Source organism: Ctenocephalides felis, unplaced genomic scaffold (genome assembly GCF_003426905.1).
Source record: "Ctenocephalides felis isolate EL2017-DRISC unplaced genomic scaffold, ASM342690v1 CF-g0.4_SCAFFOLD_03571, whole genome shotgun sequence".
Taxonomy (NCBI): Eukaryota; Metazoa; Arthropoda; class Insecta; order Siphonaptera; family Pulicidae; genus Ctenocephalides; species Ctenocephalides felis.
Window position 1 is genome coordinate 59,669,888 of NW_020539725.1, and position 14,780 is coordinate 59,684,667.

The 14,780-nt window shown below is 29.4% G+C and overlaps 1 protein-coding gene across 1 annotated transcript; it reads right to left on the minus strand.

Annotated features, from left to right (window-relative positions):
* Nucleotides 1-4,548: 4,548 nt before the first annotated feature.
* On the minus strand, nucleotides 4,549-14,122 carry LOC113386393 (uncharacterized protein PFB0145c). The gene is made up of 5 exons (XM_026624174.1): nucleotides 14,116-14,122; nucleotides 11,510-11,685; nucleotides 8,107-10,065; nucleotides 5,677-5,889; nucleotides 4,549-5,616 (listed from the first exon to the last, which is right to left on the minus strand). Exons 1-5 carry the CDS (start codon nucleotides 14,120-14,122, stop codon nucleotides 5,308-5,310), a joined length of 2,664 nt encoding a protein of 887 aa, XP_026479959.1. The 3' UTR covers nucleotides 4,549-5,307.
* Between the last annotated feature and the right edge of the window lie 658 nt (nucleotides 14,123-14,780).

The window sequence follows — 14,780 nt, forward strand, 5'->3', positions numbered from 1 at the left end:
GATTTGGCCGCAAAAATATTTCAAATATATACATATATATATATATATATATATATATATATATATAAATAAAATGTATACTTACAACAACTCTAACAGTTTTTGTATAAGTTATATGACGTCTGCTGTTTGCATAAACTCCGTACGCCAAATTTGCAAATCCTACAACCATCACGTAAATGCAGACAAAGGATATGAAAAATTTTGTTCTTTCGAAACTGAAATGAAAAAAAAAATAGATATAAAATATTTGTATATGCAGTATATAATATTTCATTTCTAAAGTATTGTAAGTTTTATATGAGATTCATAATTTAAGAGTACGTTGGACATCAATAAAGTCTGTTGTCTGAAATATTACACATGATGAAAAACAGATCAACTTTAATAAACAGTCCCTCGCAGAATTAACATTTAACACTTGCATATTTGCATATTTTGTTTATTTAGCTTTTTAATACTTAAACACATCTTCTAGAAAGATTTCTTCATTTAACTAAAGATTTTTGGTCAGATTAATGAATTAAATTAATAAATCTTTTCAAGTTAACATGTCCCCTGCAAAGATCAGTGTGCTTTTGGATATAAATTGCAAGTTAAAGTGTTTACTATGACATTATTAATTATTACCCTATCCAGGGTTGTCCATAGAGCACCAGCATTCGACTGAAGTGAACCAGACTGCATAGACATGTAAAGAAACTGAGCATCGAGAAAGTTATAATAAGTCCTGCGATGACACCACCGGCCACTGGTATTTGTCCAAAACATGTATCCACTAAGAAAATAATAAGAATGTAATTAAATAGAAAATGTACGATAAATCAACAATATATAATAATCTATATATATTATAGTACTAGCAAACCCAACGAACTCCGTTTCGCCACCAGATGGTTTCGTGAGAAAGATGAAGAAATTTTTTTGTTTGTTTTATATTTGAAAAGGAAACATTTGATTTTTTTACACGACTGTAATGAATTTATTTCGATTGCAAAAATGAAGTGTTTTTTAGTTGAACTTCTCTAAGTAAATGAAAGTGAATCCGCAAATTATCCGTTTCATTGAAGTGATCTTTGGTGAACCACATTTTTTGTTTTTTGGTCTGACGTTAGCACAAACAAAGCGGATGGTTGTCCAACTCGTGAACAGGCAACGTATAACTGCCCATGTGAAAAACAATGATTTTTTAAATAATCTATTTGAAATTTATCCCGCAAACACTAAGCGATTGGCCTTGCGACTTGTTACTGCGAACTGGAAATTGCAATCGTTTGAAGTCAAACGGAAAACCAGTCGGAATCATTGGTATGTCACCAAATTGTCAGCAATTTTTGATTGAATGATGAAATTCAGTGCGTGTACATCATTATCCTTGGCGGCAAGAATTGCTCGTTGATTTAACCAAGCATAATTCTGATAATTCTCATTAATGTCATTACTCGAATTTTTAATTACGGTGCGTGAAGTTCCAGCAGCTTACATTAAGGTACGATGCCATGCACAACTAATTTTTTTTAGCTATAAACCTTGCGGAGCCCGAGACCTTTCCAACGAATACAAAATTGTCGAAATCGGTTTGTGCGTTCTGGAGTTACATCGTCAGGAAGGAAAACCCGACTTATTTTTATAAGTTATAGTAATCGCAAAAAAATCGAAAATGAAAATTTTTATATGTTTTTACGTTTCATAACCTTCTGAACATTTTGGCATACCTTGGAAAAGATAGATGTATGTGTGTGTGCGTGTGTGTATGTTGAATGAATTTTCGTGGACGATTTCGGGAACACGGATGAAGCGATTTGAATAATTCAAAAACATTCGATTCGTATTGATAAGGAGACGTGGTGATTGGTATTTGGCAAAGGCAGGTCCAGCCGTTACGGAGATACGGAGCAAAGAGTGCAGAAAATACAAATCGAGTTTTTGTATTTTCATCCGATTTGTATGATCCAAAAAACATTCAGTTCGTAATGACGGGGAAAAGTGGTTATTAGTTTTTGCAAAGGTAGGCCCAGCGGTTTTGGAGATACAGAGCTAAATGTTAAAAAAATGGCAGTTTTTCAGAGAACTAAGCGTCCGATTTGAATGAGTGAAAGAACTTTCTGCTTGTTTCAACAAAATAATTGCTTTTGGAAAAAAAAATTTGTTTGTAATTTTATTTTTCAAAAAATATTTTTGTAATTTTGGATTAAAAATTCAAAAAATTGCCCAGGCTAAGCACAGTCTAAGCTACAAACTGGTACAAATGTTTACCCAAGTGCGTTTAGACTGTGACTATACGGGAGCAATTTTTCAATTTTGTGCAAATTTGGCAACTTTTTTTTTTTTTTGAAATTGAATTCCAAATGAAATGACGATTGTTAATGTTCCGGAGATAAATTGATTTATGATTTACATTTGATTTGCTCACTCAGATATAACAAACAAGATAGCAAAAATAATTAAACTTACAGTATTTGTTATTAACGTTGAAAATTTCTCGAATATTTCATTACGGCACGGGAAGTTCCAGCAATTTGCCTCAAGGCAAGATGCCATACACCACTAGTTATATTTTAAAATTAAAACCACCATTTTGATCCCAAACTGTCCATTGTCAAATAACTTGTTAAAATTAAATAAAGCAAATTTAGACAATCAGACACTTAAGTAATCACTATTTTTTATTCTTTTGCACGTTTTAAAATATATTTTTAATAAGTATCAAACAAATATTTGCACACAAATGAATTAAATTCGTTAAAATAAACTTTTAATGTTGAACTGTCATTGAGTTACAAAAACCGTTAAATTTCAAATTGTTTAAATTTAAATCAGTTTAAATACTCACTTTTTCTTTAAATATTCTTGCACTGATTGTTTTATAAATAAATAAATATATATAGTATTTTTTATATAATAGATGTCATATAAATATATCACTTGTCATTAGAGAAATCTTATATTTTGTTTTAATTTCATAATTTTCAATAATGTCAATTAGTATTATTAATATAACTTAAAATAAAAAAATTTAATTAAATATTTAAAATTAATCTATTTTGGTCATTTCCTTACAAAGCAATATAAAACAAATATAAATTCAAATATGATACATACAAAGCAATCTTTCAAAAAGCATTCAAAGCTCAAATTATTTTCTACACACGTCTTATATATATTGGAATAAATAAATACAGAGCTTAAATTATTTTTGGTTTTATAAAAGCCTTAGAATTGTAAAAATTAGTTAACTAGTTTAAAAAACCCTATTTATATATATATATAAATTATTTTTTTAAATAGTATTAATTTTTTGTCTAAATTTCTTTAATCATTTAAAATTGGCTTAAATAGAGAAGTACGATTAAAACATAATTATAAATAATGATAAAAATCATATTTATTGATTAAATCAATTATTTTGTATAATAAAAACATAATCGTAGTTAACAGACAAATCTGTTAATCGACTAGTATGTAAATTAATTGATAAATTTGTAATTTACTTCATTTTTTAAACTTCTCTATTTACATCAATATTTAATTTTTATAACAATCGATAAATGATACAATATGCTAAAAAAATTTTTTTGTTAAATTTAGAAAAACGCAAATACAAAATTACATAAATTTTAATTAAACAAATCTAATTTTAATTTTGATTGATAAAACAACTAATTTTATAAATATAATTAATTAAATAATTGACAAATTTGAATATTATTAGTGCGTACAACTTTGCTTCCGCCGGTTTTACAATACGAATTCGTTACAATAACGGCGGAAGCAAAGTTGTACATTTATAATATCGATAATATATTTTCAATTAAGTTTTAGAGTATACCGAGTTGTTGTAGGACTAAATGATATTAGACAATATTGTCAATGATTTAATTTTAAACAAATTTGCCGAAGACATCGTTTAAATTAAACAAACGGTTTAGAAGTTCCAAGCGATAAAGTAAAAAATGCACTTGGTATACTAAAACTTCAAAATTTGTGTGTTTAAAAACTAGAGTACTTTATACTCAGATTTTTTGTTTCATTTCAATTGCAATTTTAAAGTATACCGAGTTCTATAGAGTCTTATGATGTTAGACAATATTATAGGCTATTTAATTCTGTACAAATTTGCCGAATATTTGATTAAAATCAGACAAACGGTTTCGGAGTTACAAGACTTTTAATAAATAAAAACACCGATGGGACAAATAAAGGGTCAAAACGTTTCGCGTCAAATATGTCGTGTGGGGTATCATTCAAAAGGTCTCAACGACCCCAATTCAAATATGACATTGACATTTTGAGAAAACCACTTGCGTTCCAAACAATAATATTGTACCCAAAATGTTAGTTTAATTTAAAGTGTTTAATTGCTAATTTAAAGTATACAGAGTTGCTGTAAATAATGCTAAACAATATTACAGATTATTTAATTTTGTACAAATTTTCCAAAGACACCATTCATTTTCCGAAATTATTTAAAAACTTATAAAAGATTTCGTTCAATACTCGGTTATTGATACGTGATATAGATTTATAGTTTTAATTGCGATTTTAAGGTATACATATTTGATGTAGGGTATTTTAATGTTAGACAATGTATAGACTGTTTAATTTTATACAAATTTGTCGAATATTGCATTTAAATCAGACGAATCGCTTAAGAGTTACAAGATATTTAATAAATAAATTCGCAGTTTGATGGGTGTAATAAGGTGTCAAAACGTTTCGCGTCAATTATGTCGTGTGGGGTATCATTTAAAAGGTCTCGACGAGCTCTATAACAATATAGTACTGAAAACAATTTTATAAGAACGATTTCTATTTTCAAAGTACACCGAATTGCTGTAGGGTTATATAATGTTAGACAATATTGTAGATAATTTAATTTTGAACAAATTTATCGAATATTGCATTTGAATCAGACGAATCGCTTAAGAGTTACAAGATATTTAATAAATAAATTCGCAGTTTGATGGGTGTAATAAGGTGTCAAAACGTTTCGCGTCAAATATGCCGTGTGGGGTATCATTTAAAAGGTTTCGACGAGCTCTATAAAAATATAGTACCGAGAACAATTTCTATTTTCAAAGTATTTCAAACAATTGAAAAACATTTAACAAATCTTAATCACGTCATTAAAACCATTTATGTTATAAATAGTAAAACCCAAAACAGTTTTTATCTTAAAAGCTGCACTTTCATAAAAATTCTGGTAAAAATTTAATACTAGTTAGTTAAACATTAAAATTGCTATAAATAATTTCACATTCAAGCTAAACCTATATCGAGGTAATATAATAATCAAGTTTTTTTACCTTATTCTAAATTGCTTACTACTTTTTTATTACTATCGTTCCTGACAGGACTTTCACCCAAAACGACTCGATTATGTTTAAACAGCTCCTTATTGAATTTAGGGCTTCCGATGTTTTCGATGTCCTCCGAAGGTGTCTTAGGTATTGTGATTTTCTTTTCCTTTTTGCTTGTTAAGGGAGTTTTGCATTTATTGATGTTAATGGGCGAGGAATCTCTTGAAGAATTTCCAAGAATGTCTGGTTTTTTGCATCGTAACTTTTCCACTTCTGCTTTGAGACGCTGGATTTGCATTTGGAGTTGAAAGTTTTCCTAAAAATATAAAAGAATTGTGATATATATTTTTTTTTAAGTTAAATTATTCGAACTCACCTCTGTTAAATCTAAGTTTTGTTTCTTGACTTTAACAAAGTATTTTAATTTTTGTTTGTGGTTTTGGTGTCCCAAAAGTTCTGCATATTTCAATGCGATCTCTCTTGCATCTCCGGTGACTTTCTCGTTTCTGGCTTCGAATGCCAATCTTTCGTTTTCATAACTTTGCAGTTGTTCTCGGAAGGGACCAATTAGGCACATTGCATCTTCGATCTAGAAAATAATAAAAATCATAACATTAACTATATATATACTATATGACCCGGCAAACGTTGTTTTGCCATAGAAAATATTTCTAGTATAAAATGTTTGGTACGAAAATATCAAACTGATTGCAAATGTGGTGCATAAGTAAGAAGAGCATTTAACAAAAAATATATGAATAGTTTACCCACTGCAAAGCTCGCCACATATAAATGTCCCTTAATAATAATATGAAACTGATTCTATTTAAATTGAATTGGGTTTTAAGATATCTTACTATACCCTAATAGTAAGATATCACGTGTATTTATTTTTTACCTGCGGAAAGAGGGTGTAATTTAGGGGAAGGCTTGATAAAAAATCACGAAATATCACGTTTATCTGTTTTTATTTTTCTAAAAAAAATTCAAACATTTTCAAAAAAAAAAATCAAATATTTTATATTTTTTCTCGTAACTAAAAATATAGATGATGCTTGGGGAGAAGGAGGTGTATTTTAGGGGAGAGAGTGGTTGACAAAAAATCACAAAATATTACGTTTGACTTTTTTTAAAAAAAAACATTTTCAGATAAATTAAAAAAAATCTACATTTTTTTCTCGTAACTAAAAATACACATGATGTTTGGTAGTGAGGGGGTATAATAAAAGAAAGGGGGGTTGACAAAAAATCACAATATCACTTTTATCTGATTTTTTTTTTTTTAAAAAAAAAACAAACATTTTCAGATAAATTTTAAAAAATCTGCAATTTTTACTCGTAACTAAAAATACAGGTAATGTTTGGCGGGGATGGATGTATTTTAGGGGAAGGGGCAGGGTGTTGACAAAAAATCACGAAATATCACGTTTATCTGATTTTTTTTTTTATAATAAAATCAAACATTCTGATTTATTCTAAAAAACAACCATTTTTTTAAAAAAAAATTAAAAATTTTACATTTTTTTCTCGTAACTAAAAATACACGTGATATTTGGTGGGGACGGGTGTATTTTAGAGAAGGGAGAAGGGGGGTTGATAAAAAAATGGCAAAATATCCCTTTTATCTTTTTTTTTTAAAAAAAAACAAGCAGTTTCAAAAAAACCCCAAAATCTCACATTATTTCTCGTGGGGTGTTGACAAAAAATCACGAAATATCACGTTTGCCTTATTTATTCTACAAAAAAACAAACATTTTTTTTAAATTAAAAATTTTACATGTTTTTCTCGTAACTAAAACTTGAGGGGGCGGGTGAGTTTAAGGGAAGGGGGAAGGGCGGTTTATAAAAAAGTGAAATATTACGTTCATCTGATTTTTTATAAAAAAAAAACATCTTCAACAAAAAATCAAAAGTTTTACAATTTTTTCTCGTAACTAAAAATACACGTGATGTTTGGTGGGGGAGGGGGGGATGTTAATTTTAAATATTACTACGTATCACCAAGAGTGAGGGGAGGTCCAAAAGACCTTAAAAAATCGGTCACGTGATTAATGGACGACCCCCAAGGATTGTCCAACACTTACTCTTACTGTTCGTAAAAATTAATTTTAGTAAAGTTATACTTATAAAGCTAATCAGTAGAGTTCCTTTATTTTATTGACACTTTAATTTGCTTGTTAGTAGAGTCGTTTTTTTAATATTTTCGTCAGTATAGTCTTCATTTGTATCGACACTTCAATGTGCTCATCAGTAAAGTCCCTTTTATTTTTTTTATTTTCCATAAAATATTTTCGCAATTTTGGATTAAAAATTCAAAAAATCACGCAGGCTAAGCACAGTCTAAGCGCCACTCTGGTACAAATGTTTGCCCGAGTGCGTTTAGACTATTTACGTATTGGAGCACTTATCCAATTTTGTGAAAACTATTGAAAAATGTAAAAATGCCGCTAAGCTGAGCACAGTATGAGTGAAAATGTCGCACAGAATTGTTCGCAAAAGCGTTTAGACTGTGACTATACGGGAGCACTTTTTCAATTTTGTGCAAATTAGGCAACTATTTTTTTTTTGAAATTGTATTCGAAATGAAATGACGATTGTTAATGTTCCGGAGATAAATTGATTTATGATCTACATTTGATTTGCTCATAATCAGATATAAGAAACAAGATAGCAAAAATAATTAACCTTACAGTATTTGTTATTAACGTTTAAAATTTCTCGAATATTTCAATGCGGTACGGAAAGTTCCAGCAATTTGCCTCAAGGCACGATGCCATACACCACTAGTTATAATTATTATTATTACCTGAGCTTCCAAATCGATGATCCTCATCCGTTGCTCCTCAATTTTGTTCTGCAACTCGGTTTCCCTCTTCGCAGACGAGCACTCGATCTCCTCCAGCTCCTGCAGCTTCTCGTTCATGTTCTCTCGATAATCCTGGAAATCGTACTTGACATTTGTCAGTTCACATTCCAAATTATCGATAATAGCATCCTTCCCCTTCATCAGCACATCGTAACTCTCGATATCGTGTTTCAAATACTCGTTCTCCTCGACGTACAACTTGAGCTCCTTGATTTCATTCATGAGTAATAGGATTTGCTCGTCCTTTTCTTGTAGTAAATTTTCCTTTTCGTTGGTCCTGGCTTCTATATTGCACAAAACTTGATCGATGACTTTTAGGGTGTAGTATAAGTCGTCGAGTTGTTTTTGGGTGTCCTGCAATTGTTTTTTGTACAAGTCGTTTTCCTTGCATTTGGATTTCAACGTGTCGATTTTGGCGACCAGGTCTTGGTTCATGGTGTTGATTTTGCCTTCGGTGTCGTTTTGTAAGTGTTCGATGATTTTGATGAATTCTTGGCGTTGTGCTAAAACGTCGCTGTTTTCTAACAAAGTTCTGGATGATGTCGTGATGTTGGTTAAGGTGACTTGGTACTCGATCAACTTGCTTTGGAGTAAAGCCAAGTCGGCGCGGTAGTGTATATTTAATTTTTCTAGTTCGATGTTTGTTTTTGTTAATTTTTGTACTTGTTCTTTTAACTCCTCGACATCAGCATCTGATTTTTGTAAACGTGAACTCAAAATATCGATCGTGGCTTTCATGGTGTTGACGGTCAACTCGTACTTAAACAACTCGTTACAAGTTTCCAAGTGCTTGTCTTTAGACTGTTTTAAATCTTGCACGCACTTTTGTTTGTACTGATTAAACTCATCTTTTAAATTATTAAAACGCGTGAATATCAACGCGATTTCGCAACACTTATCAGCGACATTCTTCTCCAAAACTTGTTGCTTCAACCTCTCATTATCCAACTCCAATTTAATCCCGTTCAGCATCGATTGCAAATCGAGTTTCTCAAACTCCGACTGCATAATTTCGGTTTCAGCAATTTTTTGGCACTTTTCAAACTCACTTTGCCACATCGACTTCTCCTTATTGTACTCGTCTTTCAAAACTTTAAACTTTTCTTCAGCAGTCAACTCTGCCAATTGGACTTTTTCGACTGCAGTTTGCTGCACGAGATCCAACTCGTTCCTTAAATCTTGTTCAAGTTCTTTTAATTTATCAGAGTACTCACTGATTATCTGTTTTTTTTCAACCTCACGACAAGATTCTAGCTCACGTATTTTCATATCATGCTTTTCGTTCAAAAACTCGACTTTCGACATGCACTCGTTATTGAGGTCATCCAGCTTCTTTTTCTGGGCCAACAATTCGAACTGCAACTCTTCTACAAGTTTTTCCAAAGAAACCTTTTCTTGCTCGATGTAATCGCAATGGTCTTTGTACGTTTTGATGTTTTGGTTCAAACTTAACAAGGACTCTTCAACAGATTTTAAGTAACTATCAAAATCTTCATACAATTTGCTAAAATTACTATACAAATTTCCATCTTGGTCTTCTACGACATGTTGATCTTGCAATAAACGCCTGAATTTATGGTAAAGCACTTCGTACTCCTCCAGTTCCAACTCTCGTAGATCCTTCGAGCTCTTCAGATCATCCTTAATGGTTTCATTATCCTGTTTTAATAAATCCAACTGTTTTTTCAACAACAAAATCTCTTCTTTCTGTTCCTCGATCAACTTTTCATTTTCTGCAATGGTTTCATCTTTATTTTGTATTTCGATTCTGTTCGCCCATAAAATTTCTTTGGTTAAAGTTTCTTCGTCCTCGACTGTCGAAGAAGGCGGTGGCACCGGACTCGTTTTGGGTTTGATACGATTTAGGGAAAACTTTTTTAATTGTTTTCTTATACTTGGCTGAAATAGAAAAAAATTAATTGGCTTGAACCTAATGCAATATTTAAAAAAAAGTATTTAAAACAAAACGTGTATATATTTGAATTGAGCTCGTCGAGACCTTTTAAATGATACCCCACATGATATATTTGACGCGAAACGTTTCGACCCTTTATTTGACCCATCGTGGGTGCACTTGTTTATTAAAAGTTTTGTAACTTCTAAACCGTTTGTCTAATTTAAATGCAGTATTCGACAAATTTCTATAAAAATAAAAAATCTGCAATATTGTCTAATATCAGAATGCCCTGAAGCAACTCGACATACTGTAAAATCTTAATTGAAGGATGAAAAAATAAGCATTATACGGAACCCTATTGTTTTCTCAAGCTTGTCAATTTCATATTTGAATATAGTTTGTCGAGACCTTTCAAATGATACCCCACACAACATATTTGACGCAAAACGTTTTGACTCCTTATTACACCCATCAAACTGCGAATTTATTTATACAATGTCTTGTAACTTTCAAACGATAAGTGTGATTTTAATCAAACATTCGGCAAATTTGTACAAAATTAAATAGTCTATAATATTGTCTAACATTATAATACCCTACATCATATAGATGTACCTTAAAAACCTTTAATTATGTCAACATTTATTGAACTACATTTTTTTGCATAAATCTTTTATAGCTTTTTTTAAAAAAATCGGAAAATAAATGGTGTTTTTGGCAAATTTGTACAAAATTAAATAATCTATAATATTGTTTAACATTATAATGCTTTAAATCAGCAATTAAAAACATTAAATTGAAGATATATTGGGTGCAATGTTATTGTTTGGAACCCAGCAGTTTTCTCAAAACTGTCAATGGCTTATTTGAATTGGAATTGTTGAGACCTTTTAAATGATACCCCACACAACATATTTGACGCGAAACGTTTCGACCCTTTATTCGACCCATCGTACTGCATATAGTTCGGTAAAGTCTTGTAACTTCTAAACGGTTTGTCTGATTTAAATGCAGTTTTCGACAAATTTGTGTAAAATTAAATAATCTGTAACATTGTCTTACATTATAAAGCCCTACAGCAAATCGGTTACACTAAAAATAGAAATTGTTCTCGTAACATCGTTCTCGGTACTATATTCATATAGAGCTCGTCGAGACTTTTTAAATGATACCCCACACGACATATTTTACGTAAAACGTTTCGACCCTTTATTCGATCCATCGTACTGGTTCATTTATTTATTAAAAGTCTTGTAACTTCTGAACGGTTCGTCTGATTTAAATACAATATTCGATAAATGTATTCAAAATTAAATAATCTCCAGTATTATCAAAAAATATTGTACCCAAATGCTATGGCGAGGCCAATAAAGCAAATAAAAATCAATTATTCATAAGCAATGATAAATATTATATTATTGTTATTATAATTATATTATCACTTACAGTTCTGAAGAGTTGTGCCGATTTGAAGCTTCGTACGCTGCCGGACTCCGATTTCGAGGAGCCCTTTATGGGGGTCACCTCAACTTTGTCGAGAAATCTCTTCGATTTGTCGATGATGCCTCCTGGCAGTTTGGCATCGTCTTTGGGGTCGTACATGCAATCCGGTGCACACGAAACTGAAAAAAAAATATATATATTCATAAATATTTAAAAATTATAATTATATATTAAACAGATTTATAATAATCTACAAGCAACTTGGTATACTTTAAAAATGAAAATTCTTGTTGTAAATTTGTTCTCGATGCTATATGTTTATAGAGCTCGTCGAGACCTTTCAAATGATACCCCACACGACATATTTGATGCGATACGTTTCGACCCTTTATTTGATCCATCCGACTGTAGCATTTATTTATTGAGTCTTGTAACTTCTAAACGGTACGTCTAATTCTAACAGAGTATTCGACAAATTTGTTTATAATTAGATTATCTACAATATTGTCTAACATCATAATGCCCCAAAGCAACTCGGTATACTTCAAAATCGCGATTGTAAAAGACAAATTAATTCAGGAGTGTTAAAAGTACATTTTTTATGAAATCGTTAACAAATCGCAAACCATTCGATTTAAATAAATATTGTTACAAATAAATTCGTTCGAAATAAAATAATCTTTATTATTGTCTGACAATTTAAATCCATAGGGCAAAAAAAGTTAAAAAAAGATTTTAAAAAATGTTCAAAAAGTACATAATGACTCAATGATCACATTCAAAATGATTCAGAAATGTTCGAAATGATCCAAAATTGTAGAAAATTATACAAAAATGTTGAAATTGATACAAAATTGTTGAAAATGATACAAAATTGTTCGAAAAAATACAAAAATGTTCAGAAAAATTCAAAAACAATTATTATTATATAAAATGTTGAAAGTCATACAAAATTGTTGAAAATGATGCAAAAAAATTTAAAATGATGCTAAACGTTGAAAATGATACAAAAATGTTCAAGAAAATACAAATATATTCAATAAAATGATAAAAATGTTGAAAGTCATATAAAAATGTTGAAAATTATATAAAAATGTTGAAAATGATGAAAAAATTTTGAAAATTATATAAAAATGTTGAAAATGATGCAGAAAATGATGCAAAAATGTTAAAAAATATTCAAAAAAATTTAAAATAATACAAATTGTTGTAAATGGTTCAAAATTGTTAAAAATGGTTCAAGATTGTTAAGAATGATACAAAATTGGTAAGAATAATACAAAAACGTTAAAAATGATACAAGAACGTTAAAAATGATGCAAATTGTTGAAAATGATGCAAAAATGTTGAAATTCATACAAAAATGTTCAAGAAAGTACCAAAATGTTCAGGAAAATACGAAAATGTTCAAAATGATACAAAAATGTGGAAAATCATATAACAATATTGAAAATGATACAAAATTATTGAAAATGGTTCAAAATTGTTAAAAATGGTTCAAAATTGTTAAAAATGGTTCAAAAGTGTTAAAAATGGTTCAAAATTGTTAAAAATGATTCAAAACTGTTAAAAATGATTCAAAACTGTTAAAAATGATACAAAATCGTTGAAAATGATTCAAAATTGTTAAAAGTGATTTAAAAATATTGAAAATGATATAAAAATATAATTGAAAATGAAATAAATACAAAAGTGATACAAAAAAAAACAGAAAAACGTTAAAAATAATGCAAAATTGTTAAAAATGACACAAAATTGATGAAAATGGTTCAAAATTATTAAAAATGATTCAAAGTTGCTGAAAATGGTTCAAAAATGTTAAAACCGGTTCTAAAATGTTAAAAATGGTTGAAAATTGATAAAAATAGTTCAAAAATGATAAAAATGGTTCAAAATTGATAAAAATGGTTCAAAATTGTTAAAAAAAATTCAAAATTGATAAAAATAGTTCAAAAATGATAAAAATGGTTCAAAATTGATAAAAATGGTTCAAAAATGTTGAAAATGATACCAAAATGTTCTAAAAAATACAAAATATTGGAAAATTATACAAAATTGTTGCAAAAAAATCAGAAATATTCAAAAAAAAATCAATAAAATATAAAAATGTTCAAGAAAATACAAAAATATTCAAGAAAATACGAATATGTCCAATAAAATAAAAAATTTGAAAATGAATCAAAATTGTTAAAAATAAATAAAAAATGTTGAAAATGAATCAAAATTGTTATAAATAACTAATAAATGTTGAAAATAATTAAAATTTGTTCAAAATAATTCAAAAATGTTCACATAATACATTTAATACACGTTACACATAATGGAACATGTTAAACATTTAAATTACAGTACGGGAAGTTCCAGCAATTTGCCTTAAGGCACGATGCCATACAAAACTAGTTTATTAAAAGAATTTATGTACTTAACCTACATCAACTCGATCTACTTTAAATTACAAAAGATAAAAAATCAGAATGCACAATTTATGTAATAAGATCTTTATACTCATAATATAAATAAAAAAATTAAGCATGCCGAGTTGCTGTAGGAACCTCTAATTATTCAAAAATATAAAGAAATGATTTAAAACTGTATATTAAAATTTTTACCCGCCATTGTTGACGGTTACACAAGTTGTACTTACTGGGAACATCATTAAACCTAGTTAACTTGGCTTTAGTAAAGGACATTTTATTTTAATAACTAACTAACTAACTAACACTTTAACAAATTCAACACTTGATAATAAATATATTATAAATAAATAATTTAATTAAATTAGATTAAATAGAATACATTATAAATATTAATATAATTAAATAAAAACCGTTGGCATCGCACAGCCGGCCGCCCGACGTTGATAGAGAATACACTACTACTGTACTATACTACTACACATATACTAATAATATAATAATGCAATGACGAAGGAGAGGTCTTCGCCGAGCAGCTGTTACGTCGAAAAAACACGAAGTACAAAAGGATTTACGACGACAGAGGAGGGGAATATTTCAAATCGAGGGACAGGGTTGAAGAACCTTTTAGGACGTAAATTATTTGCAGTCGAAATAGTCGAAACAAGCTATAACTAGCTGCAAGTGGAATTCTGTCTTAAGGCAATTAAGGCATCGTGCCTTAAGGCAAATTGCTGGAACTTCCCGTACCGCAATTCAAAATTCGAGTAATTAAAAATAATCAATAATAATAATCAATAATATTAAATCATTCTATCTTAAATCATTTATTTTGAAATATTTTGGAAATTCTGAACTTT